We start from the raw sequence: 27,759 nt of genomic DNA on the forward strand, positions 1-27,759 counted from the left end.
ATACAAGAGCTATATGCTATAAATTATAAAACAGTAAAGGAATAAGTCAAGGAATACTTAAATAAACAAAATGATATACCATGTTCATAAAACCACATTCATAAATGGATGACTCACCACAATAGAAAGATACAATTCTCAAAAAACTGATCTAGATTTAACTCAACGTCTATCAAATATCTGATATTTCATTACAATATCAGAAAAATAAATCCTAAAGTGTACATGGAAAGTTAAAAAAAAAAAGTACTAAATCAACTTGAAATAAAAGAAAGAAATGGGGGCTGGGGTCGTGGCTCAGTGGTCGTGTCCTCGCCTAGCATGCATGAGGCACTGGGTTCAAACCTCAGCACCACATAAAAATAAAGACAATAAAGTCCATCAACAATAAAAAATATTTAAAAAAAAAAAAAGAAAGAAAAGGAATCATTTTACCCAATTTTAAGACTTACTACATAGCTTCAAGTAAACGAAAAAGAGGGGGATCAAGAAAAATTCTGAGTGGTGTTTGAAACCATATTACAGAGAGTTTGCCAGTCTTAAGTGGTGCAATAACAAGTGTCCATTCATTTGTATACCCTGGGACTGGATGTAGCTCAGTGGTATATTGCATGCTTAATATGCTTGCGGCCCTGGGTTCAATTTCTAGCACTATACACACAAACACAAAAACATGTTTCCTTATTCCCTTAAATATAAAAGTATTTCCACACTCACTACACTCACACCTTCATATTCTTCTTAAAAACGTATGCTCCACAAGAATAGAGACAATATTGTACAATAAGGAGGATATTCAGTAAGTTTCTAGACTTGCCCCCAACTTTCTAACTCTCAACACTGGACCACACTGAATGCATATACAAGACAGTCAAGGTTCTTTGCCTCCTAAACCAGAACCCTCTCCACCCAAATAAACTAAGAAATCCATGAACAAGACCCATAGACTGAGTGGAATAGTGTGAAAGAAGCAGTGCCTATGTTTCACTCTATATCACTTCCTTTTTATAAACATTCCTGAGATAACATTGCACTGTAAATGAGAAGAAAGATGCAGCTGAAAGTAGTCTCAAAATAACCTCTGTGTCTCTCTCCTGGGATGAATTCTCAGATGGAGAACAGTGTTGTAAGCTAAGTAAATTTATAATGAGTCTTCAGACAACAAATAATAAGGTTTTCTTATAATGAAGACATTTGTGGGTTTTCTCTTTGGTATGAATGATCAGATGCCATGTAGGATGTTTCCGCTTTCAAACGCTTTTCCTCATCAGTCACATTCACAAAGTCATCCCCTAATAGAAGTTCCTGAATGTTGACGGAGGCGTGAGCACTTGGGAAAGGGGGCCCCTCCTCTGCAACGCTGACAGGGTTTCTGCCACTGTGCATCCTTTGATGGTGAGTGAGGGATGAGCTGCGGCTGAAGGCCTTTCCACACTCACTGCACTCATAGGGCTTCTCTCCAGTGTGGATAATAGAGTGTCGAATGAGATTTGTGCTCCAGCAAAAGGTTTTCCCACACTCGATGCATTCATAGGGCTTCTCCCCACTGTGAATCCGCTGGTGCCTCGTGAGGCCTGACCTGCGGTTAAAGGCCTTCCCACACTCCATGCACTCATAGGGCTTCTCCCCAGTGTGGATGCTGAAGTGGCGAATGAGGTCTGCCCTATTGCTAAAGGCTTTCCCACATTCTTTGCACTCAAAGGGTTTTTCTCCAGTGTGGGCCCTTTTATGCAAGATATAAGTAGAGCAGTGGGTGAAGGCCTTCCCACACTCACTGCACACGTAGGGCTTCTCCCCAGTGTGGATGCGCTGGTGCCTCTTGAGGTAGGACCTGTGGTTGAAGGCCTTCCCACACTCGAGGCACTCGAAGGGCTTCTCCCCAGTGTGGATGACGTAGTGGTGGATCAGGGCCGCGCTCTCACAGAAGGCTTTCCCACACTCGCTGCACTCGTAGGGCTTCTCCCCAGTGTGAGTCTGCTGGTGCCACATAAGATATGATCTGTGCTTAAAGACCTTGCCACACTCAAAACACTCATAGGGATTCTCTCCACTGTGGATGATGTAGTGTCGAATGAAACCCGGCCTATCACGAAAGGCTTTGCCACATTCTTTGCACACAAAAGGTTTCTCTCCAGTGTGGCTCCTGTTATGCAAGACAAAAGTGGAGCGGTGGGTGAAGGCCTTTCCACATTCGCTGCACTTGTAAGGCTTCTCCCCACTGTGGATCCTCTGATGCTGAGTAAGGTGTGATTTGCGGTTGAAGGCCTTCCCACACTCCATACATTTATAGGGCTTCTCCCCTGTGTGGACCATGTGGTGCTGCAGGAGGTATGTGCTTTTGCTGAAGGTCTTCCCACACTCCGTGCACTCATACGGCTTCACTCCAGAGTGAATCCTCTCATGTCGGGCAAGAAGGCGTTTCTTGTTAAACACTTTCCCACATTCACTGCATTTGAAGATGTTTTCATTCTCCTGACTCATGGGATCCATACCAGTGATCTGTGGGTCACACTCATGAACAGCATCTCCTAGACAGACAGGGTCCTGTACCATCCTTGAACAAATGTCCTCAGATGCCCCTGAACCACCAGGTCTAGGGATACTCTTCCCAGGAAGCTTCTCCTGCAGCTCTACACCTGGTCTCAAGAGTCCTTCCTGCACTGCTGATGGCCCATCCTGACCTCTGGCTGCCACCACCTGGGAGCACCCTGAGGCCCCTTGTGTTAACAGTCCCTGGAGAGAGGCACCCTCAGACAAGGCTGGCTCACAAGTAGTAGGTTCAGTGGCTTGAGGTTTTCCACTGTCACCTGAAAGAAAATTCAACACACAGCAGGGCCTGTTAATCACAACACAGAAGGACAAGATCCTCACTTCAGTGAAAACATGGAACTCAAAACACAGCCTCTCTGTCCACTGTTACCTCTGAACCTTAGGTCTGAACATCTTTCTTCCTGGCCCTTGGACCCCAAACACCTTGAAAGGGGGACCCGGGGAGAGGTCAGTCAGCACACAGAGGGTCTGCAGTGGAGTAAGCTCCACAACTGCAGCCTGCACGTGGCTAGGCAGAGCAACGCTGAACCATGCGGAGTAAGCTTCCTCTACAGGACGCCATCCCATGCTGTGACAGGGACACCAGGAAAGCACAACGAAGGTGGCCCACATGGAAGACAGGAAGCGTATGATGAGAAATCTCAGCAAAAGTCACATTTGGTGTTTGATCAATGGGAAACCTCAAACACTAGATTTCTGGAATTTCTGCTTCATACAAGGTAGGCTCCTAGTATCACTTTGGACCCCTATCACTTTATCCTGAAGAGATGACTCAGGGAAAGATCTGTCCACACCAGAAAGACAAAACATGTGATCAGAGACAGAGCAACAATATCTAACCTGGGCCTTCTGGAAAGGTTCACATCTGTTAAACCCCAGTTTTGTGATTAATTTCTTTCCTTCTCTGTATCAGTTGTAGAATTTATATATCTATCTTTTTCATGGCATTGGGGATTAAACCCAGGGATCCTTTACCACTGAGCTACATCTCCAGTCCTTTTTATTTTTCATTTTGAGACAGGGTCTGGTTAAATTGCTGAGACTAGCACTGAACTTGTGATCCTCCTGAATCACCATTCTGAGCTGCTGGGATATAGGGTATCCACCACATTCAGACACTTCTTAATTCTTGACTCCTTGAAACCCAGACCAAATGAAGAGGCTGGGTGAAGAGACAGAGAGTCTTTAGGGGAGAAACCATCTCAATTCCATATTGACTATTTACAAAAAGTTATCTCATTGTGAGCCCCTAAATAATGTACTCTAAAGAAATGAATCAGGCTAAGGTCTGGCAAACCAGAAAAACTAGTAAGACTACCGTGAGAGCATTAAGCTACAGTGTAGCAACTAAAGCCTGGTGCAGTGGTGTACACCTATAATCCCACCAGCCAGGGAGGCCAAGGCAGGAGGATTGCAAGTTGGAGGACAGCCTCAGCAATTTAGTGAGGCCCAAAGCAACTCAGCAAGACTCTGTCTCAAAATAAAAAGTAAAAAGGTCTGGAGATGTTGCTCAGAGGTAAAGCACCCCTAGTTTCAACCCCTAGTACCTTAAGAAAAAAATATATATATGGCTCTTAAAAGGGGACACTGCTAGAGACAGTTTTACATAAGCAATTACTTAATCAGCTGTGTGTGTGTGTGTATATATAGATATATAAACTGAAACCCAACAGAATGTCCATCAATACTCCAAGGACCATCCCAAGTCAGCAACATACCACCTATATATCGTCACAGGGAGAAACCAGATGGTTAACAAATCCCTGAGGACACAGAAGCTTCCAGCTTGGACACCCTTCTGTCCCACATTTCATACCTCTTCTAATATGTACACTTAATCTGAAATAAGCACAGCTACTTGAGAGGAGTGAATTGAGAAATTCAACACACTGTCTGTTTTCTTGGACATATATCCCAGAGTTTGTACACAGTGTGGATAATATCTAGTTCCTCAGGTAGAATGTGAGGGGACTGGAGTCCCTGGAGTGGGAATGGTCGCGCTCACTGGAGAAAGGCAGAAAAACCATAAGACAACAGGCTGATGAGAGAAAGAACCTGTAGAGCTCCCATGCCCCACGCAGACCTGGGGACAGTGAAAATCACAGCTACACATGCTGAGCCGCTGAGCCTTGTGCCAACTCAGTCACCCTTACGTACAAACCACGAGGGTCTGCACCTTACTAGGTAGGGCCTCAGAGCCGGTGGTGGCCAAGCCAGGTTTCATGACCACACAGTTGGAGGCCTGGCCGGGTGTTAGCTCACCAACCTCACTCTTTCCCAGGACCTGGAACAAGTTGATGGGTTTGGCTGACCAGAGGAGTACAGGTCAAAGGGCAACATGGCTACAAAATCCAGAGGCCACAGTACGATGCTTCCCAAGAGATACCGAGGCCAGTGTCTTCCCTGCCTCAAGCCTGCAGGGCCTCCACTAGCCAAGGTCATGGCTCCTACCTGGACAGGTGCTCTGAAAGAGGTCTATCATCACTGTCCACAACTGCTGCCCGTGCTCCAGCTGGAAGATCAGCTCAGGTTTGGGAACAGGATACCCTGTTCAGGGACAAAAAAAAAGGGAGAAACATGGCTTTTGTGAAAAGCAGTAAACACCCTCCATCTCCTTCAGGCCTCAAGCCCAGCAGCCAGTCCTTAGGATGAAGCCTCTCCCACCATAACAAACAGAAAGCTGACATGTGACCTGGAACAAGGCTGGCCATCCACACTGGATGACCATTGTGCCCCAGTATGCACTCAGAAGCCAGCACATATCGGGGCTAACGACGTCCACAGGACTAGGCAAGCAGGTTGAATGCACTGGGTCAGCTCAAACCTGAACAATATTTAAGCAGTAATTTAGGGGAAAACAGACATCTAAAATCTCTCTTCACTCAAAGCAAAGGTATGTGTATTAGTCAGTTTTCCTTTCCTCATCTAATGCCTGACTCTTGGCAATGAAAACAACAGAGGTCTACTTAGCACATGGTTTTGGAGATTTCACATCCAACTCAGGCAAATTAACGCAGATTAATTTTTTCCAAGGGCAGTACTGACAACGACCCTATGACCTTCCACCTGAGTCCCTCCTCTGTACTTTCCCCCTCTGGTGAAAGGGGATCAGCAAGTGTCAGGGAAAGGGGCTGGGCTGAGATTCAGCTCTAAACCCAGACTTTTCATTCAACAAATCTCAGTGGCAGGAAAAAGGTCCTCAAGGAACTGCTTGTCCAGGGCATGTCTCCAGACCAGATTAGTCCTCAAGAATGGCTTCTCCAGGGGTCTCTTGATGCCAGGTGAGGGGGTGTCTGTGCTTCCTCTCATACAGTTCCAACCTCCGCCAACTGATGTTTAGGTCCCGTGTGCAGTGGTGATCTGTCCTGTGCATTACAAGGACGCTCAGCAACACCCAGGTCTCCACCCACTAAATGCCAGTAATACCCCCAACCCAATGTAAAAACCAAGTACATTTTCCCACGTCACCCCATGTGTGCAAAAGGGCTCCCCACTTGAGAACCTCAGGCTTAGGAGGATAGAAATAAATACAGGGAGATGGGAGAAGCAGCATGTGATGGGGCGGGGCCTCCTGGAGTCTGTGTTCAGGAAGGCTCTGGTGAGCAGATGCTGAGAAAGGGCAGCATAGTGGAAGAGTGCATCACCCTGAGCACACCCAGGACAAGGAGAAAACTGCAAGTGCTGTCCTGCGGCAGGCAGGAGGGCAGGGAAAGAAGGGCAGGAAGTTGCAAAGACTGAAGTGTGGGCAGTCTGGGCCGGAGCACCAAAGGTGAGCAAAGGTCGGCTGGGTTAGAGAGGACTCCTTACTGTTAAGAATCTACGTATCTAATTCTATCAAACCCCTTCCTAGCAAAGATCGCATCCCACACCACCCTGCACACTGGGCTAATGGGGACACCTGATCCAACCCTGCTCCTAAGTCAGACTCCCCACTGAAAGATGGCATAAAAGAGAACCACAGACAGGGGCCAATCTACGCTGGGCACGAGTGAGAGGCTGAGGGAAGGACGGCTCATGGTTGCCATTTGCTGCCTCAAGGGTATCCCACAAAGCCAGCAGCAAATAAGGAAAGATACAAACATGCAGACAATAGGACCAGGAATCTGGTGGTCACACAGCAAGGACCAGAAGGCCACTCATGCTGCAAACTGGCTCAGGAAGAAAAGGCCCTTGTTTGGATATGGTGGCAGGAGCCGTGGTGGTCTTCAGGTTCTCCCTCGAAACCTCACCTTGGGTCCTGAATGCCCCCCACTCCTTCACTGTCGCCTTCTCCACAGCACCCTGGGGGCCCAAGGGCCTACTTCCACTGCCCAGAGAGACACAGGACACCAGACAGGAAGAGGTGAGTCTAGTAAACGACTGAAGCCCTGGGAAGAAGGCTGGACCCAGAGGCTTCTGGAGCCACAGGGTGGAGTGAAGGAGGCAGCAGGTCCGCTGCATGCTGGAGGTGGAAGGCCTTACCCAGTGAGACCAGGAGCCCACAGTTCTCCAGCATCACCTCCTGGTACAAGGTCCTCTGAGCTGGGTCCAGTTGTCCCCACTCCTCCTGGGTGAAAGTCACAGCCACATCCTCGAAGGTCACAGACCCCTAGAAAGTCAAATAGAGGGAACACTGTTGGTCGTGGGGCTATTCCAAGAGACAGGAGAGTCTGTTTCACTGGAAAACATGCAAAGAGATCAAGGCCTAAATCACATGGTGTTTCCCAAGGGCCATGCTCCATGCTGGGCTGGAGAAGGAAGGAGGAGCTGCTTCAACAATATACCATGTAAGAGAGAGATGCTGCTCATGAAGAACAGTCAATGGGATCAAGTTCTGCACTGTGAGATGTAGACAGAAGGGCTCTAGGACATCAGAGGAGTGAGGAAACAATGATAATGACCCCACCAGTGCAATTTGCATCTTCCTGGTGCAGGCAGGTGTTGACCCAGGCTGAGAACATTCTGTGTTCAAATGACTGGCAGTCCCAGCTCAAAGTCAGACTGATAGAATCCAAACTCCGGAAATTGGCACTTGCCGTCTATGGAACCTTAGGGAGATTTCCTAATCTCTGAGCCTTCATTTCCATAGCAATACAGGAACTCGGGCTTTATCAATGAAAGTCATAAGGTTGAAAAAGAAAATATTCTATGCATGGCCTTTAGGATTTCTATTAATCCTTCCATAGCTTCTGGGGTAAACACACATGGCAGTCAGTGACCTGAGCCTGAAGGACCCCACCAATTCACCCAGTTTCATGTTTGAGCAGTTATGGCATTTGAGCCCCAGTTTGAGGATTGTAATGTCAATTACTGCACCACCAATGTAAGTCTATAGTAATGAGGTGGTTAAGTTTTTCCATTAAATTTTACTATTCAATTTTTTTCAGCAGCTCCTCAAAATACTTACAATATGGGTAAAGCCATCATCACCAAGTGCATGGAAAATACCCACAGGGTGCTAAACCCTTTCATAACCCTAAGGCCAAAGTACTTTTAGACAGGAAATCCAAACAACTAAGGATAATGCAGGTGGTGATCCTGAAAACATGGGCTTGTGACTGGTCACAATGCTGTACAGTCAAGGTGGCATGCACATGGAACAAACCACCACAGGATCTCACCATTCTGAAAGATGTTTCAGCAGGTGGGGAAAAGGGACAGAATCATGGCAACCTCTTAGGCCCTCTTAGACCTCCTTAAACAATTTGTCTAAATTGCCTTTGTCTTAACAATTCTCTCTGCTTACATGTCTGGCCTTCCACTTTAATGCCCACAGCAACTTCCTACAAGAGCATTGCTATACTTGCAGAGTTCTCCTTAGCTGTCACCTCCAGGGCTTCCCAGCCTTCTAAGTGTAAAAAACAATGGCTCTAATGGTCTGTATGCTAAATGTCAGTTTCTTCTACCTCAATGCTGTGTGACATTGGGTAGTGTCAAAGTCCTGAACTATTTTGATGTTAAACAGTGGTAGTAACTGAACCTGAGATCAAATTAAGTAAGGTGGTAAATGATGCCTCCCCTCAGCTTACTTCAGAGACAATGAAGGACTGCTATTATGGGCCTCGTGCTATTACCTACTTCATTTGGCCTCCCAACATCATGGAAAAAACTCAATTTAGCAACATTTAAAACTCTGCCAGATTGCCTGCACACACACACACACACACACACACACAAAGGCAGGTCAAGGACAAGCAGAGAAGGACCTACTTCAGCCTGCATTGCCAGTAAAGACCTCTTCAAAGAAGTAAAATTTGAGCAGAACCAAAAAGATGCAAAGAATAGCCTTACAGAGATCCAAGAACAGTATCTGAGGCCCAGTGAACTGAAAGAGCAATGGCTGGGAGACTAAAGAGAACTTTCTATGGTCAGGTTGGTGTATCTGAAGAGCAGTGAGTCAGGAACGACAGGAAGGAGGCAAGATCAGAAGTAGTCAAGCAGGGCGGATGAGGTAGCGACCTGCAGACAGTGGCTGAGAGCTTGTATTATGCTGTGATAGGAGCCCATGGTGTAGAACCTCTGAGCAACTGTCAGAGATGTAATACGAGTGTAAGAGGAAAGAGTAGAAGAGCTAACTCGCAGAGTATATCCTACCATATTGGTGAAGAGTGCATATATGGCTTTCCCTGGTAGGTCCTATTAAAGCAGGAACAAAACTGGGAAAGAGTTACTGGTCAAGTCCTGGACCTAGTGGACCAGGTGACAGAGAAGTTACCTTTCACCTTCCTCGACTATCACTAGAGATGGCATCCTGGCTTCACGCAAGCAGGACAGCGCAGGCTGAGTGAGGTGCAGCCGAAGCAGGGCTTGCTTCCCGGCCGGCTGCTGCAGACTGCACCGAGTGCCGTTTTTAAGTCTGAGCTGGCGTTTCGTTAACACAGTGCAAAGGGAAACCCGGGGCCGTTTCGGCTGCCAGCCTCTCCCCACCAGCACAGAAGTCGCAAAGCCGAAACCCCAGCCACTCACCTGCGCCAGGTCCACCAGCGCCGCGGCCATCACTCAGGGGTGACCCTGGGCGCCGGCCGCGCTCCACCAGCCCCGGAGGCTCACGGCGGGGTCCCAGGCACCGAGGCCAGTCTCCGCTGCCCTCCCGCTTCTTTCCGAGCAGCCACTGCAAGGTGGCAGCCGAACACCGCTAGGCTACCCAGGACCGGCGTGGACGGCGCCGTCGCGTCCAGTGACGTCATCGCCGATGGTCGGGCAGTTCCGCCCCGGTAACGAGACCCACCGGAAGTGCCTCCGTCCTGGGCCGCCATTGGCCAACGCCGCCGCGGACGAGCGCGGTGCCTTCTGGGTGACGGTGAAGTGCGCAGGCGCCGAGAGAACGGGGTCCGGGGCCGGGCTCCAGCTCTTCACCCAGGGCCCACTTCTGCCGCACCGGGCGGCAGGCGGGCCTCTCGTTTCTTCTCCGGGGAGGGGAGGCTCTGGCAGCTGCACTGTTTGCTCAGGGCCAGTGCGCAGACGCGGAGCCGGCCCGAGCTCAGCTCGCGTGGCGGGCTGCTAACCTGTGAAGGAGAAGGAAGCCCAAAGCGGAGTCGGCCCGCAGGTGGCCCGAGCCCTGGCCGCCCTCCAAGGCCTGCTGTCCCCACCTGCGCGGGCTGTGGGAACGGCTGCAAACGTACAGTGGTCTTGAGGCGGGGTGGGGGGCGGGGGCCAGAGATAATCTGTGTAGATAATTAGGTTCGATCTGGAAGATGAAGGCGAATTGGGAAGCAAAGGAAATCGAATGATCCCCCCCCCCCTGCCAACCTGTTGCTAAGGCAACTGCCCCAGGCATTCTTCCTCCCTGCGGGGAGCTGTTAATTAACACCTCCAGGGCTGGTCCTTTCCACCAGCCATCTTCACGTTTTGGCCCACCCTTTTGGTCACACAAACAGGACTAAAGAGAGAAGCAAGATAAGGAGAAAAACAAAATCTAAAATGTATAAAAGGGGCAGGACACCACCCCTTCTCAGCGGAGAAGTCTTTGTTCTATCCTTAAATAAATAACTTGCTTTCTATGCTTGCCTCAGCATTTCTCAGATGTTCAATCTTCACGTTTGGGGAAACAGAACTCGGCCCTGGCAGTCTGTTCAAATCTGCTATTTCATTCATCCCCGGTCATCTATGACAAGAGAGTATGAAATGGAAAATTTGGAAATACATGATTCATGAGGTAAATTGTGCAGGTTAATCACGTCTTACTTTTATCCGGTTCCTGCCCAAGACGGGGGAACCCCTTTCCCAAGCACATGCTCACAGTGTGGACCACTTGTTAGTAGCTGCCTTGGTTGTCAGACTGGTTTCCAGCTATTCATAGTGTCCAAGTACCAATTATTTTACTTAATAGCCAAAAAGTGCAGCAATGGTCATGCTGGCCATCCAGAGACAGAAGCCTTGAAGTGCCTCCTTGAAGTGTCAAGGTGGCATTTACCTTATAGATGCGTATATCTATAAGGCTCAGGACAAGTCTGGTTTCAGTGAACCATAAGGGTTTTGAAATGTGTCCCCCTCAAGTGAGGCCTAGTGTATGGGCCCAGAGCACCATAGAGGGTTTTGCCGTAGGGGGAGGGACTTGAAAAGCTCCGGACTCCAACTACTGTCTGTTTGAAATGTCCCCAGGACCACAAAGTGTCTGGGTCACAGACAATTCAACCCTGGTTTACTGGGAGAGGGATCCTGCTGGGACATGTGAAGCTGCTATTTCAAATCATGATACCAGGTAAGACCACGGGGAAATAAAATGAACAGGGCTGGTGACTTAGTTCAGGTGTCGGGCACTTGTGTACTCAAGGCCATGGGTTCAATCCCCAGCACCACCATAAAAATATAGACGGAGAAAAAACAATGGGAAGAGTGAGCCCTGAACCACCACACATCAAGTGGTTGCAGACAGTAAACCAACAACATTGTGTTGGAAATTGTGAATGATTAGAGTTACAGAGCTGGGCCTTCCAGGAAACTGAGCAGCATGAAGACCTGCCCCTTCAATCCCCAGTCCTTGTAAGGAAGTCAGGAAGATTTCAGGCATGTTGCTCAGAGCAACAGGTGAAGGATATGGAAAATATTAACCCCCGAGGAGAAAGGGAGCGTGGTGGGCTCTGAACCTGTGGCAGTTTTTCTTATCACCTGTGGCCACAGCCCTGACTGCCCAAGGTCTCCCTCAGCTGTAACCCACACGTTTCCTGCCAGCACCCAGTCCCTGTCGGCCCTATAAAACTTAGACCCTACTGCAGCCAGTTGCCATTTTCCCTCTGAAAACCCGCCCCTGGCTGTTTAATGAAGCATGGCTGACCCACTGAGGTCCACCTGCGTTTCTCATTTGTCTTCTCTTTCATTTGCTTCCAACAGGCAACGAGTTTATTGAAGGAAAGGGACACTCTCAAGGGAGAGGGTGGGTCTTGTCAGAGAGGAGAGGGACAGTGTGCCTCCTCCTGCCTTGTGGGTTTGTTGGGGAAATTTCCAGAGTCCACTCAACTCTTCCTCTTGAGTGTCAGCTGACAGCAGGATGATGTCTCTCAGGTCTGCACTGCAGGGCGACTCCGGGCACGTTGGCCCATGGTCACTGGTTCTAATTGAATTCTTAATAATCCATTCTTACAGATTTAATGGTTGTCTTTTATCCTTATCTGTGACTTTCAGGATCTGGTCCATGAAAAGGGTCACTGTCTCTCCTGTCAGAGAAACTTGGTTTCCTCTTAGCGACTTGCATTTCTCCTGCAAATAACAGGTAGTTTGCTGAGGACTGTGACACATTCTGTCCTCTTCAGCCAGTCAGGGCTGCAGGTAAATGCTTCTTGGAAATAAAACGTGGGGGTCAGCTCAGTGGGCCCCTTTTATAGGTTTTTTAAATCTATTTTTTAGTTGTAGTTGGACACAATACCTTTGTTTTATGTGGTGGGATCGAAACCAGGGCCCCAAACATGCTAGGGGAGTGCTCTACCACTGAGCCACTACCCAGCCCCCCTTTTATAGGTTCATTCCCTTAACCTCACGTTCCCACACTCGTGTCCTCCCCTACAGCCTGCAACAGTGGCCTTTTTCATCTCCTTATCATGAACCTGAGTAAACTGCTTTGGGGCTTCTCCCTTGTGGTGCAGGTGACAGAGAACTGAGGTCCTGGCTCACACTAGGCATAAGCCAACTTTTCATGAGTTGAAGGTATGCACGGTTATGAAAATGGAAATGGTGCTGAAAAGGCTCTCATGACACTGAACATTTTGAATTGAGGGTGGTGACACATGCCCATAATCCCAGCAATGGGGGAGGTTGAGGCAGGAGTTCCTGGCTAGTCTTGAGAATTTAGAAAGGCCCTGAACAATGTAACAAAACCCTGTCTAAAAACAAACAAACCAAAAATAAGCATAGCAAGTGTGATTGAATTCTGAGTCCCAGGTCTTCCCACAAATAAACAAATGTGGAGATCGTATTCCAGGACTCCTAGTCATTCATCATGACCTCTAGAATGTGTACTCCTGAAAATGTCCATTAGGATATGCTTCAAGGTCAAGCTGTCACAGATGGTGACAATTATATGCACTCTGAAGGACAAAAATTGTAAAATATCCTGCTGTGCATGTGGCCTTCACCAAAACACAGGAGGCAGAGGCAGGATGTGGGACACTGAAAGGAAGAGGAGAGTGGGCAGCAGTGCGTCTGGTGTGGGCAATGAGGCTGAAGGTCAGGGGATTCAGAGATGTGGGTAGCTGGGGATGCGGCCCAGGGGTAGAACACCCTGTGTTCAATCCCAAGTCCGGAAAAATGAAATAAAATATAACGCCCCTGAAGATTGTGGGGAAAGGGAACACTTTTACACTGTTGGTGTGACTGAATTAGTAAGGTCATCGGAAATCAGCATCAAGTCCTTAAAGGACTGGGCATGTAATCACCATGTGACCCAGCCATCCCACTCCTTGGTATTTACCCTGAAGACTTAAAGTCATCTTGCTACAGTGAGTAATGCACACCCATGTTTATATCAGCTCAACTCACATAGCCTAGATTCCGTCCACAGATGACTGGTAAAAGAGCGTGGCATACACACAGCAGAGTTTTATTCAGCATAAAGAATGGAATCGTGGCATTTTCAGGAAAATTGGGTGTTAGTATACACCATCATGATAAATCAAAAAAAATCGAACTAGCTGGGTGCCATGGCACACGCCTGTAATCCCAGCAGCTCAGGAGGCTGAGATGGGATGATAGCGAGTTCAAAGCCAGCCTCAGCAATGGTGAGACACCAAGGAACTCTGAGACCCTGTCTCCAATAAAATACAAAATAAGGCTGGGGATATGGCTCAGTGGTCAAGTGTCCCTGACTTCAATCCCTGGTACCAAAAAAAAAAGTCAAACTTGGGTCCTGTTTTTTCTTATATGGAAGTTAGAAAAAAAAGTTTCAGAAAGGAAGAGAGGGGAGTTCATGAAAATAGAAGGGAGACCAGCTGTTCTATTTTTCACCCCCATTACCAAAAGACCTGACACAAACAATTTTAGGAGGAAAATTGGGGGCTCATGGTTCCAGAGGTTTCTGTCCTCAGATGGTCAACTCCATTCCTCGGGGCCTGAAGTGAGGCAGTCCATCAGGGTGAAGGGTGTGAGGTGTGGCTCAGTGGTAGAGCTCTCACCTAGGAGTCTCAGCACCACATAAAAATAAATAAAACAAAAGTATAAAAAAGAAAACAGCTCAGGACATGAGAATCAGGAAACAGACAGGGCTCTGCTCAACAAGTACAGAATATAAACCCCCCCAAAACATCCTGTACTTGCAAATATGTCACACTGGAGCCCACTAGTGTGTGTGGTCATAATGCACTCATAAAAATAAATGGTAGAAATGAACAGAATATAAAAAATCAGATCACCAAAACCACCTCCCGTGTCAATTGTGATTGAAGTGGTCACTTGGGACGTGAAATCCATCCCCTTCATGTCCTGCAGCCTGCTTCTGCACCTCCCTAGGGTACAGGTGTGCTCTGAGGTGGAACTGGAACTGAACTAAGTAGATACAGAGACCCAGCAAGACCCAGAGAGGCCCTCAGAGGGGAGGGGAGCGTTCGTTCCAACTCAGCACCCGGTGTCCTGGGAAGATGCTTCCCATCTGGAGGCACCGTCTGGATCCCAAGGTCCCCAGACGCCTCTCAGTAGCCAGGAACACCTCCTCCCCCATCTGCAGGCACCGTCTGGATCCCAGGTCCCCAGACACCTCTCAGTAGCCGGGTACACCTCCACACGTGCCCCATCTGGATCCCGAGGTCCCCGGACACCTCTCAGTAGCCGGGTACACCTCCCCATGGGCTCACCTTTTAGTGCCTCAGTCCCTTATTTGCGAAGTGCAGAATAACGTGGCCAACCTCTCTGGGTTGCCATGAGGACTCAAGGTCACCACTGGAAGCTGCTCAGAGCTGGGCTGGAAGGCAGGAGACGTCTTTCAGGTCTGGTGAGCACAAGCCGCCCCGGGGCAGCTCTGCCCAGGTCTCTGCCTGGTGCTGGAGCCAGGTCCCCCAGCACCAGGTCAGCACTGGGGAGCTCCAGAGGAAGGGGGAAGAGCCGGCCTGACAAGAGCTGGCAGGACTCTGGCTGCACAGGGGGCTCCCAGCTGTGACCACAGGGGAGGTGACAAGTGAGGACAAACCTGGGCACCCATCGCCAGACGGAGGGGTCCCAGATGAGGAGCGTGGAGGAATGCAACAGTGGTGGTTCTTTCCTCCTCCTGCGACCGACTACGGAATAGGCTTTTTGTATCGTCTCCATTAAAAAAAGTAAACACACATTTGGTAGAAATGCTCTATTTTTGCTTGTGAGCAAGTGTTTCTCAAAAAAAAAAAAAAAAGGCTTAAAAAATGTTCCCCAAAGTTCTCCATTTGGGGGTGATTGTATCCCCCAAATGTCCATGTGTCGAAGTCCTAACCCCTAACACCTAAGAATGGGACTTACTTGGAGATGCAGACTTTGAGGTGGTGAAGGGGTGGGATGAAGGCATTAGAGTGGGCCCCAGTTCCATCTGACTTGGGAAGATGGAGAAGTCTAGCCTGCACACGCTAAAGGACCCTAGCACATGCATGCAGAGGAAAGAGCACACAAGGACACAAGGAGACTGTCCCCTTGGACTTCCAACCTCCAGGACCCTGTGGGAATATAGGTGGCTCAAGCCATCCAGTCTGTGGCAAACTAACAGGCCACCAAGTGCAGGTGTTTACTCCAGGGCTGACAAACACGCTGCAGGTGGTCTTCGGCATGCAGAGAGAAGCATTTGGCTGCTGTGTCTCCACCATCAGCCAAAATAATGCCCCCTGCACTGGAAAATACCCCAGAGTTCTGGGGGACGTCTGTGGGATGAAATGGAGGAAGCAATGCCAAGGAACCAGTCATCAGGGGTGTCGCTGCCATTCACAGAACTGGCACCTGCCAGAGCAGCAGCCTGCACCACCTGAGTGGCTGGGTATCCTTGTCTGGCCACACCCCACTAACAGTCACCCCCAAGCCCCGGCTAACACCACCCGAGCGTGACCACAGCTCCATGGAGCACTGAAGACGACCCTCGCTCAGGCCCACCAGGGACCGTGATGCTAGGAGTGAAGGAAACGGGGTCCCTCCTGTTCTGAGGGCTGACTCATTCTACCTCCATACTTGAGATGCAAGAATTGACATTTAGTCTTTCCACCCAATCACTGGCCAGAGGCCCCTACCTCTGAGAGGGACTGTGGAAACCCCAGGGTGGGGTGTCACCTGCACCTCACATTTGGTGGAAGTTGAGAGGGGAAATGGACAGACCGTCCAGTCAGGCCTGGGAATTACTGCGTGAACAGGGACTTGGACTCTAAATTCTGAAGTAGATTTATGTGTTTTCTATGAATTACCAGAAATAGTCACACTAGTACAGGACCGGCCATTCTCCCTTCAAATTGCTGAGGGGCGGAGAGAACAGACAAGGAGGTTTCCAGTGAGACATGATGTGGCCGGAGTTGTGCTTCCCAAGTAACAGGATGCCAAGAGCAGCTTTGGAGAGCTGTGGCTCTAGGCTAAACTGGCCCACCCTGGCTTTGTAAATAAAGTTCCACTGGCACAGAGTCCCACCCATCTGTTGACCCATGGTGACCCTTCCCAGCTCTGAGCGCAGGGCTGAGCAGCGTGGCGGGGTCTACGTGGCCTTCGGTGCCTAAAAGTGACTATCTGGCCCTTTGGGGAAAAAATCTGCCAAATCCCAAGTTAGGATATAACAACAATACTGACCCTGTGGCTGCCGCTCAGCGGTGGAGCGCTTGCCTGGCACACGTGGGGCACTGGGTTCAATCCTCAGCACCACACAAAAATAAAGATTGTGCCCATCTACAACCAAAACAATACATACATACACCAATCCTGTAGTCACCAGGCAGCGACTGAATCAGGCCAAGGACAGAGGATGGACAGTCCTGAGCACACTCCCAGGCCGCCCTTTTCCCAGCTGATACGCCAGCCCCGCCCCTGTGACCCCCCCAGCACATGGACAAAGGCAGCTCCAAGCTCAGGACCTTCCCTTTATTACCCCCCCGAGGTGCCCGTGACCAGAACTCCCTGTGAAGAAAGAAATCGACGCTCAAGCCTACGTTTGACCCCCAGCCCAGGGACCACCACCACCTGGCCCCTTGACCTCCACCATGAGAGCGAGACCAGACCCCCCTGGGACACACAGCCAGGAGGGAGAAAGACTCAGGGTGTCGAGAAAAAGAACTGGCAGCAGGAGGGAGCCTTCGTCCCCACGGCACTGTCCAGGGTCAGGCCAGGGTTGCTCTCCTTCACCTCCCTCAGCACCTCCTGGACCTTCGCGTTCCACGCGTCCATCTTCAACCTGGGGGACCAGAGGACATCAGCGTTTACAGAAAAGCTAGTTCTGTTGTCCCAAAATTCACCACAAATGGCCCAAGTGCCCAGGAAGGTTTCAGGACACTTGCGGCGGGAGACATTTTTGGATCCACAAAATCGCGATCCTGAGAAACGTCAAAGTGCAGACACACGTCCTGCAAAGACCAAGAACCCAGCAACGGGCTCCCCCAGCCGCAGTCCTTTCTGTAATCACCACACAGAGCCTCGCTCCTGTCCCCTCTACTGGCTCACCTGTCCTCAGGCAGCCCCTCCCACTGACCTTCCTGTCCAGCCAGGTGGGAGCCGCCCAGGTGCTGCCCGCTGGAGAGACAGGCGCTCACCCCAGCCAGATGACCTCCCAAGAAGGATGGCTAAGACAGACAAGTCCACGCGTCTCCCCAGCGCAGAAGCTGGAAGTCCATCTGGATGCAGAATAGATTCCCAGAGGGCGGGGAGGTGCAGGAGGACAGAGGAGACTGGACAGCACCAAACAGAAGGCACAGCCCTGGCGTTCCACGGCACAGGGAGGGCACCGCGGTTCACAGCGCCTAGTGTGCATCTTGAGTCACTAGAAGAGGAGCCCAAAGGCTCCACAAGGTAATAAGGAGACGGGAACGGGAACCGTGCCCACTGGGTCAGCACTCACTGTATACGTGTAGTGCAGCGTCATGCCAGCCAGTGCAGGCGCACCCTCAATCCCAGCTCCTCACACAGCCAATCGGGGAAACTTGGAAAGACCCCCCTTCAAAATAAAAGACAAAGGGCTGGGGTGCAGCTCAGTGGTAGAGCACTTGTAGGTTCAATGCCTAGTACCTCAAAATATATCACTGTACCCCCAAAATAATAGCATTATTATATGTGAATTAAAAATTTTTAAACGTTCAGGGAAAATGGAATCATTAAAGAACCTGATTTGATCAGTACACACTACATACATCCAATTACACTGTACCTCATATATATGTATTAAAATATTCAATATTTGAGTGAATGAATAAATTATTTTCTAAAGCAAAGAAGATATTGGTTAGTCAAATATTAGGTAGAGCTGGGCACACTTATCATCCCAGCAGCTGAGGCCGAAGCAGGATGATCACAAGTTCAAACCAGTCTCAGCAAGCCCTAACAACTTAGGTGCCAAATAAAAAGGGCTAAGGATGTGGCTCAGGGGATAAGTTCCCCAACCCTGCACCATTCAGTGCTTGCCTGGCACACATGGGGCACTGGGTTGAATCCTTCTAGTGTAAAAAAGCACCATTCAGTAGAACAATCCCAAAGCAAACCCCAGGGTGAAACATCAACTTGGGCCCACGTGGCCACCATGTCCAGCCCCACTCATGTGAGATGGGATGGCGGAGGGTGTCGCTGAGGGATAACAGGGGACAGAAATAGGTCCAGACCACAACATGAGGTGGGAGGCCACAGGACGAGGTCCCACCATACTTCTTGGTGGCATTATGGCTCTGCTGCTCCAGCCCCCGACACACCCCTGCACTGCAAACCAGGTTGAGTGGTCGCCATGTCTACAACTAACAGCCCCTGAATGAGGCCAGCTTGGACATTCCTGTGGAAGCAGGAGTGAATGACAGTGGGCTGGCCACCGGGGATGTCACAGGTTCCACAACTTTTACAAGGGGTGAGAAATAGGAATACCGCTTACTGGTCCCTACCCCAATCCTCCCCGAAAAGAGATGGCAGTGGAGGTGGGGACGGTGCACAGAGGACCAGAGCAGGGTTGGCCGGCTCCCGGCCAGATCCCGTCCTGCCTGTATCTTAAATAAAGCGCCCTCCTCCTCTGCCTTGCTCCACCTGGCAGGTGGGGACGGCCCGCTCTCCTCTCCCCGGGGCCTCTGGTGACACTGTGCACACCTGTGGTCCGAGAGCAGGAAATGTGGGTCTGCTCTGCTGGAAGGGAGAGTCGTCTGCGAGGGCTTTGGGGAAAGGCCTGAGGAAGCCAAAGACAGATCAAGGTACTGGAGGGCTGCAGATGTTCCCACGTCAGGGAAACCCCTGGAGAACCAGCTTCCGCTCAGCGGGGACCCAGGCAACTCTGGGACCCCGGAGACAGCAAAAGCAGGAACCACGCGTCCTGGCTGGGGTGTGCGGTGCGCCCAGGCCAGTCCTGTGCACCCACAGGCAAGCTCCAGCCTGTGCCCCAGGGGGTCTGGGCATCCACGTGCCCAGTACCGAGTGTGCTGGACAACACTCGATTCCAAGATTAGCGCTTAGGAGAAGCGGGCAGTGGACGGAATCCCCTAGGCGAGGGGCTGCTAGGCGAGGGGCTTCCTGGGCAGCACTGATCTCTTCGAGGGAAGCCCACGTGGAGCAGGAAGACCATACCTGAGCGTCCTCAGGGGCCCGCTGCTGTCCCTCAGGGCCTCCAGGAGCACGGTCACTCCGCTCAGTCCCAAGGCGTTCTGGCCCAGGTCCAGAGTCTCCAGCGTCTGGTTGCTCACGAGGGCAGATGCCAGCTTCTGACAGTGCAAAGGGGTGAGGGAGCACCCCCAGAGCCTGTGGAGGGCAGAGAGCTGCTCACTCACTAGAACCCAGTGTGCCGCCCGGTGCACACGCGGTCCCGGGATCCAGCTGGGAGCAAATGGGGCAGGTGATCAGCTCCGTGGTGGTGGGGGGTGTCGTGGACGGTCTTGGAACCAAACAGGTGAGTGGGCCAGAGAGGGTTTTACTTATAGTGGGCAGGAAGTCCTCCATGAGAATGGACCTTCAAGGCAGGAAGACCCTCTAGTATATGGCACCTGAGGGAGGACCGTGGGCAGGGGAGGAGGACTGCAGGCGATCTGACCTCTGCAGCTGGGGTGCAGCTCAGTGGCAGAGCCCGTCTAGCTGTGCCAGGCCCAGGGTTCCATGCCCCCTCCACAGCACACCTAGAGTCAGCTCCTAACGGAGGATCCATAAGATCCTGAAACATGTTTATTATAAAAGTCTTTGTTTCACTTGTAATGACATTTGAGGCTTTGGAAATAAAGATGCTCTGGTATAACTTGCAACTGGAAAGGTCCCTCGGGGTGATCGGTTAAGAGTTGCTGGGAAATTAAGAACAGAAACCTGCAGATCACGTCCGAGATAGAAACACAATCCCTGGGAGAGCTGAAGGTTCAGAGGAGGGTTTGCCGGAGAAGGACAGGTGGTCGGATCCCAGGCAGCTGGACCAGCTGAGAAATGAGCAGTGCTCGGAGCCGGGGGATGGTCGGGTTGCTTTTATAGAGCTTATTGCTGAGAGCCGAATCGGTCATTAGAATGTTTGACATTATTGTCACCTCACATTCCCCGCTTTCCACAGAGCCCCTTGGAGACCATGCTGCCTTTGTCTGTGGAAGGTGGGTCAAGGTTCCTTGAGGGAAAAGGCACGTCAAGCGAGTCTGCACGTGGCTCCACTGGATCCTGACCACCAGAATGCCAAGATTTCCCCAGAATAGCCAGGACCCCAAAACGGAAGCACCAGTATTGTGTGTCTGTTCTGGTCTCTGCATCACAGCGAGCAAGTCCTTACACAGCCCAGACCAACTTTCCGGCTTGCAGATCCTCTGTCCAGTTGTAAAGAGGGCTGCATCAATGTGAGGGCTGGGCTGAGACGGGAGGCAGAGCTCACCAACCTATTTATGGGGCTGATGGGTTTCCTAAGGGGTAGGAGCCCATCTTCAGCCCCTGGGCATTGAACTGGGACGGCTTTGGTTCCTGATCCTGGATCCCAGCAGAAGCAGCACATTTCTGAAACCCGCCTCTGACAAATGCGAGCACCCACTCACCTATATCCCCCCTGGAGGGGTCCAATCCTAAAAACTCAGGTGATACACATTACCACAATCCAAGGTATTTTGGAATATAGAAACTAAAGCTTTCCAAACACTTTAGAAGAGCACAAACACCTACCCTAGGTACTTTAGGTGGAAATTTGGATTCCTCAAGGCGTCACAGAGAAACCACAGCCCAGCAGCTATGGGATTCAGGCCCAGGTCCAAGTGTGTGAGGCTGCATTTCTCCCGGAGCAGCGTTGAGAGCTGTCTGCATCCATGTTTCCCCAGATTGCAGTCCCGCAGCCTGCAGAGCAATCAGATGAAGAGACACGATACCCTCCAAGGCCCCATCCTGCCCAGCCCCCAGCACCTCAGCCTCATGGGAGGCCGCTGCTTCCAGGTGGATGTGCACACACAGCACTGCAGACACGGGACACTTCTGCCCAGCCCAAGTGGCAGGGGACAGGACTGGCCTTAGTCTAGCACCTTTCCTACAGGGAAACACACACCTCCTAAGAGACAGGTTTTCCTCAGGCACAGCCTGTCTTGCAGGTCAGGAGCTTGGACCCGGGTTCCTCCAGACCCGTAAGGAACCGAGGCCTCGTTCACTTCCTGCATCACTAGATCACTGAGGTCCATCTGCTGTCCTTTTGTTTTATTCCAAATCTCAGACCTTGTTGGCCCAGAATTGGGGGGCACCTAGAAAGCTGGACGTTCCTCACGACTCAGGGAACATACTTCATATTTGAATATTGCAGACCCTCTGGTAAGACTGGACTTCCTCAGTGCTCCTGTCAGGGATGCCTCACGAGAGCAGGACGGTGACATCAGACACATCCAGGCAATTGGACCTCACAGCCTGTACCCAAGCACTGGGGATTGCAGTGTTCAGATTGGAGTGGCAGACAGAGTCATCGGCAGCATGTGACACCTCATGTCAATTGGGATGCTGCCAGACAGACAATCCTACCTTAGGGCCAACTGGTGTATCTCAGCCCTCCCACCCTGTGCCCAAGCCCAGCATCGCAGGAGGCCACAGAACTCAAGGAGCACTAGAGGACCAGGCACAGAGTCACTGGAAAGAGCTACCAGTTCGCACTGTGCAGAGTCCCAAAGCTGTGTATGAACCTAGAGTGTTTGGGGAGCAGATACTAAACCAAGGACCAAATGAAGTTACAACAGGCTACAGAAATACAAGTGTGGTCAGACGATGACTTTACACGTTTAGAGTAATGACTGACAACTCTGCCTATAGAGTGGGCTTCATGCCCACTTCACAGATGTAGCCATGGGCCAGCTTCGTGGACAAGCTTTAGATTTCTACAGTTAGAAAGATCAAGGTATCACTCTCATAAGATTGTGAGGATTTGGGGCTGGGGATGTGGCTCAAGCGGTAGTACGCTCGCCTGGCGTGCTTGCGGCCCAGGTTCGATCCGCAACACCACATACAAACAAAGATGTTGTGTCCGCCGAAAACTAAAAAAATAAATATTAAAAAAAAATTCTCTCTTTCTCTCTCTTTAAAAAAAAAAAAAAAAAAAGATTGAGGATTTTGAAAAATACTACTTGAAAAGTTTAGCATAGACCCCAATGCAAGTTGCACTGTTTAGATGCCCAAGTCAGCTCCAAGACAGGGCCGTCTGCCTGGCGGTGACCTGCGTGACATCAAGCCCACACTCTGCTGAGGAATATCTTTGGGTACAGACACGACCTTCCCCCTCGCATCTGCCCCTGGAGTCTGAACACTTGAATCTCAGTGTTTGGGACATGCCTGGGCCTACGATGATCCTGGGGTAGGCCACTGGGAGTTTCTAGGAGTCCCTCGAAGCCACAGTGCAAGCCTGTAGGCAGTAGGTCTATGGGGCAGCAGGAGCCCCAGAGAAACCAGAAGAGGACAGAATTTCTGAACAGAAAGAGGTCTCCAGCCCCGTGCAATCTCAGGAGTGCTGTCACAGCTGTGCTTATGGACATGTGGCTTGTGCTGGGCCTGCCTCCACATGGCAAGGGCCAGAGAGCCACAGTCCACGGGTGAGACCCAGTCCTCCTGCCCAGCATCACTGGAACAGTCTGCCTAGTCCTCACAGGCTCACAACAGAGACCTCACAGCCCACCAAACCAGGAACAGTCACCCCTCTGGCCCTCTACACAAAACATTTCCCTGGTGCCACCGTAAACTCCATCTCATCAGCACTGCAGGGCGAGGGCAGGGTATGAACGTGGACAACACACACCAGGCATGACGCAGAACCACCTGCCTATCGAAGTCGATGCGGAAGAGTCGTTGGAAAAACAGGCAAATGCTAGCACCCTTCCTGTGACCACCTGCCCTTTCCCCAATTCCCACCAGGCTCTCAGTCCCATCTGAATGGGTTGTCAGTGCTCCGGGCAGCCCACACCGACCTGCACGCGGCAGCCCCAGGACTTACACCAGCGCCTGCAGCTGGCAGTAGGGGTAGCGCAAGCCCTCACACAGGGTCTTCACCCCGTCGTCCCTGAGGTCGTTCTTGGCCAGGCACAGGTGTGTCAGCCTCTGGCTGACGACCAGAGTGACAGACACTTCCTTGCAACAGGCTTCCGTGAGTTGACAGTTCTCCAACCTGCAGGAGTCACAGGAAAGGCCAGTGAGCGGAGCACCCCACACCCAGTCCTCCCAGCCGCCTCCAAACAGGGGATCCTAAAGCCCGTCTCAGTTCCTCGTCCTCTTCCCACCCTGCTGGTGACCCCGTGGGGACGGAAAGGACAGCAGTGAGATGCTGGAACTGTTCACCTGGACCAGAGACGGGAGCAGGCGTGGGGTCACTGGGTGGTTCCACAGGGCTGCCTGCATGTCCAGGGCCACCGTTCTTCCCCTGCGTCCCCAGACCCCACAGGACACCCAGGAGGCGGGGAGACTTACGACAGCCTCTGCACGGGGCACGTGGGGTGTCTCAGCCCCGCGCACAGCAGCTTGGCCCCCTCGTCCAGGAGCTCGCTGTCAGAGAGGTCCAGGCACGTCAGGGAGTATGGGACTTGGAGGGTCAGGAAGAGGTATGACCAATCCTGGGTGGGGGCAGAACAGAGCCCCAGCCTGTGGGGGAGATGCAGCCCGTCATTTCCTGGAGGACAGAGACCAGGTCAGCTCACCGTGCTCCACTGCCTGGTGTGCCCCGAGTAATCTGGCTCCTCCACCATCAGCCCTGCCTGCCCTGCCTGTTCAAGTATCCCACGGCCATTTGATCAACATCCTGCCTGGTCTCCAAGAGAGAAAGTAAAACTGCTAATACAACTCTATGATATTCACCAACACAGCAGGCTTAAAGCTGACGCTCAATACTCCAGACTGTTGGGAGCCGCTCTGGCCCGGGGCTGGGTGCACACCTTGACGTCCCGAGTAAAGAGGTACTGAACTGGTACTGCACCCGCTGCCATGCAACTGGACCTCACCTCCGCTGGGACAAGAGGCGCAGCTCCCGGGGTGGGCGTCGCCCTCTGGGGTTGGCGTACACCCACTTGTCTGTTGCAACCCTCTCCCTTGCCTCATTTGAATGACTTCTCCCCAGTAAAACCCAGTGTGCGCCCTCTTTCTTGCCAGTCTTGCCCCACACCTTGTGGGAACTGTGGCTGAGGAGCCATCACTGAACCCAAGAAAAGGTACTTTCTGTGTCTTTAATCAGCCCAAAGTCACTTGGAGTGACCCTGATTTAGTCGCCTGTCCGCACAGAAGACATCTTGTTTCAAAAGCTATTAGGACATGAGAAGGTGGACGTGACAAGGTGCCACCTGGTACCCAGGCAGCCAGGTCCAAGGTGTGTCGGGCTTCAGTGTGGCAAGGATGGAGAGCTTGGGGCTCTGGACAATGGGTGTGGGTGGCCCGGATGCAGGTGCCAGGAGGCTGCACCGGGCTCCAGGCCCAGCTCTTCCCTTCCCCCACGCTGCAGTTCAAACCCACCCTGCAGAGCGGCCCCAGCTCCACCGGCTACTCCAGGCAGATCAGACTGGACTGCCCACCCCACAGCTCTGCCCCAGGCTTAGCCTTTGGGGTGTCCTTCTCCTCCCACTTTGGGTGGTCTACACCTTCGTGCCAGCCAAGTCAAGGCCACAGGAAGGGTACGTTTAGCACAGTGTCTGCCACGTAAGACTGCAGCGCTGGTCAGCGCCTTCCCCTGGAGCCGACCCTACCACCCAGACTGTGGATCCACTCCAGAGCCCAGGGCAAGTGGGACTGTAAGGGCCTCAAGTCCAAGGTCACAGGAGACAGGCAGCCGGCCCTCACTCAGTGTCACTAAGGAGGTCACCCATCAATATCTTAAAGCTACAGGGGAACAAACAGAAAACAGCCTGCTTGGCAATCAATACCAGGAGCTACCCTCTGGCCCAAGGAAAGCAAGGCACTCCCAGTTCTTAAAGTCCCCCTCGTGGATGACGAGAGCTCACGCACACTTAGGTCAGGACATGGCATTTCTAAGTCTGAAACCTGTGCCACCAGCCAGCGTCCTCAATCAAAGGGAAAGGAGGCCCCTGGTGACCACTTGTGGAGACAACTCGGGGAGCACCTATTCTGAGAGCCGGGGGACAGCAGCTTCTCCAGCCAGGGAGCCACCCAGAGCCAGAACACGTGACTGGGCATAGTCACTGTGGGGTCCATGAAGGCCCATGGCTGCCCTGGATCACCACAGGCAGCCTGCAATGTCACGCCCCCCGTGGCCCACAGTCGGGGGCACAGCCTCCTGGGCATTGCTCTGCCCCTGGGGATCACATCCAGAGCCACGCGCCCAACTCTGTTTGAGAAGCAGCTCCGTGTCCCACTTGGTACTCAGTCAGAGCCACTCCCTTCTCCTGGTCCAGCACGCACCACCCTGTGGCCCACATTGAGGACCTCAGGGGAGGGGGCAGCAGTGACCGCAGGGCCCACCTCAGGCACTGCAGGCGGCACCGATTATGTTTGAGGGTCTCTCCCAGCAGCAGCAGCAGCATCTGTGCCTCCGGGAGGCTGCCTCCCAAGGTCAGGTGAGTCAGGGTCCTCTTGCCAACGAGTGCCAGACACAAGTCCTGGTAAGCAGTCTCAGGGAAGACGCTCCTAGCCCTGGGGAGACGGGAGGACGGAGGTCACGGGGGAGACGGGAGGACGGAGGTCACGGGGGAGACGGGAGGACGGAGGTCACGGGGGAGACGGGAGGACGGGGGTCACGGGGGAGACGGGAGGACGGGGGTCACGGGGGAGACGGGAGGACGGGGGTCACGGGGGAGACGGGAGGACGGGGGTCACGGGGGAGACGGGAGGACGGGGGTCACGGGGGAGACGGGAGGACGGGGGTCACGGGGGAGACGGGAGGACGGGGGTCACGGGGGAGACGGGAGGACGGGGGTCACGGGGGAGACGGGAGGACGGGGGTCACGGGGGAGACGGGAGGACGGGGGTCACGGGGGAGACGGGAGGACGGGGGTCAGGGGGGAGACGGGAGGACGGGGGTCACGGGGGAGACGGGAGGACGGGGGTCACGGGGGAGACGGGAGGACGGGGGTCACGGGGGAGACGGGAGGACGGGGGTCACGGGGGAGACGGGAGGACGGAGGTCACGGGGGAGACGGGAGGACGGAGGTCACGGGGGAGACGGGAGGACGGGGGTCACGGGGGAGACGGGAGGACGGGGGTCACGGGAGGACGGGGGTCACGGGGGAGACGGGAGGACGGGGGTCACGGGGGAGACGGGAGGACGGGGGTCACGGGGGAGACGGGAGGACGGGGGTCACGGGGGAGACGGGAGGACGGGGGTCACGGGGGAGACGGGAGGACGGGGGTCACGGGGGAGACGGGAGGACGGGGGTCACGGGGGAGACGGGAGGACGGGGGTCACGGGGGAGACGGGAGGACGGGGGTCACGGGGGAGACGGGAGGACGGGGGTCAGGGGGGAGACGGGAGGACGGGGGTCACGGGGGAGACGGGAGGACGGGGGTCACGGGGGAGACGGGAGGACGGGGGTCAGGGGGGAGACGGGAGGACGGGGGTCACGGGGGAGACGGGAGGACGGGGGTCACGGGGGAGACGGGAGGACGGGGGTCAGGGGGGAGACGGGAGGACGGGGGTCACGGGGAGACGGGAGGACGGGGGTCACGGGGGAGACGGGAGGACGGGGGTCAGGGGGGAGACGGGAGGACGGGGGTCAGGGGGGAGACGGGAGGACGGGGGTCACGGGGGAGACGGGAGGACGGGGGTCACGGGGGAGACGGGAGGACGGGGGTCACGGGGGAGACGGGAGGACGGGGGTCACGGGGGAGACGGGAGGACGGGGGTCACGGGGGAGACGGGAGGACGGGGGTCACGGGGGAGACGGGAGGACGGGGGTCAGGGGGGAGACGGGAGGACGGGGGTCACGGGGGAGACGGGAGGACGGGGGTCACGGGGGAGACGGGAGGACGGGGGTCACGGGGGAGACGGGAGGACGGGGGTCAGGGGGGAGACGGGAGGACGGAGGTCACGGGGGAGACGGGAGGACGGGGGTCACGGGGGAGACGGGAGGACGGGGGTCACGGGGGAGACGGGAGGACGGGGGTCAGGGGGGACACGGGAGGACGGAGGTCACGGGGGACACGGGAGGACGGAGGTCACGGGAGGACGGGGGTCACGGGGGACACGGGAGGACGGAGGTCACGGGAGGACGGGGGTCACGGGGGACACGG

General features: G+C 53.0%; 2 protein-coding genes and 1 long non-coding RNA gene across 3 annotated transcripts in view; 1 reads left to right on the forward strand and 2 right to left on the reverse strand.

Moving 5' to 3' along the window:
• Window positions 1–1,015: 1,015 nt before the first annotated feature.
• LOC143384543 (uncharacterized) lies at window positions 1,016–9,679 on the reverse strand. The gene is made up of 4 exons (XM_076839680.2): window positions 9,496–9,679; window positions 7,012–7,138; window positions 5,002–5,097; window positions 1,016–2,807 (listed from the first exon to the last, which is right to left on the reverse strand). Exons 1-4 carry the CDS (start codon window positions 9,523–9,525, stop codon window positions 1,180–1,182), a joined length of 1,881 nt encoding a protein of 626 aa, XP_076695795.1. The 5' UTR covers window positions 9,526–9,679; the 3' UTR covers window positions 1,016–1,179.
• A 185-nt stretch (window positions 9,680–9,864) lies between these two features.
• Window positions 9,865–11,726, forward strand: LOC143384554 (uncharacterized). Its single transcript, XR_013089360.2, has 3 exons — window positions 9,865–10,147; window positions 10,542–10,684; window positions 11,131–11,726. It is a non-coding gene; the product is annotated as an uncharacterized LOC143384554 (long non-coding RNA).
• A 5,373-nt stretch (window positions 11,727–17,099) lies between these two features.
• The window catches only part of LOC143384540 (NACHT, LRR and PYD domains-containing protein 7-like), a 36,918-nt gene continuing 26,258 nt past the window's right edge, over window positions 17,100–27,759 (reverse strand). Inside the window, exons 7-12 of the mRNA XM_076839675.2 lie at window positions 25,993–26,163; window positions 23,998–24,168; window positions 23,528–23,698; window positions 21,238–21,405; window positions 19,690–19,860; window positions 17,100–17,335 (exon numbers count right to left, since the gene is read on the reverse strand). Coding sequence (XP_076695790.2) covers window positions 17,197–17,335; window positions 19,690–19,860; window positions 21,238–21,405; window positions 23,528–23,698; window positions 23,998–24,168; window positions 25,993–26,163 — 991 coding nt within the window. The 3' untranslated portion in view covers window positions 17,100–17,196. The remainder of the gene's footprint in view (window positions 17,336–19,689; window positions 19,861–21,237; window positions 21,406–23,527; window positions 23,699–23,997; window positions 24,169–25,992; window positions 26,164–27,759) is intronic.

The sequence above is a fragment of the Callospermophilus lateralis genome, chromosome 18, assembly GCF_048772815.1.
Source record: "Callospermophilus lateralis isolate mCalLat2 chromosome 18, mCalLat2.hap1, whole genome shotgun sequence".
NCBI lineage: Eukaryota > Metazoa > Chordata > Mammalia > Rodentia > Sciuridae > Callospermophilus > Callospermophilus lateralis.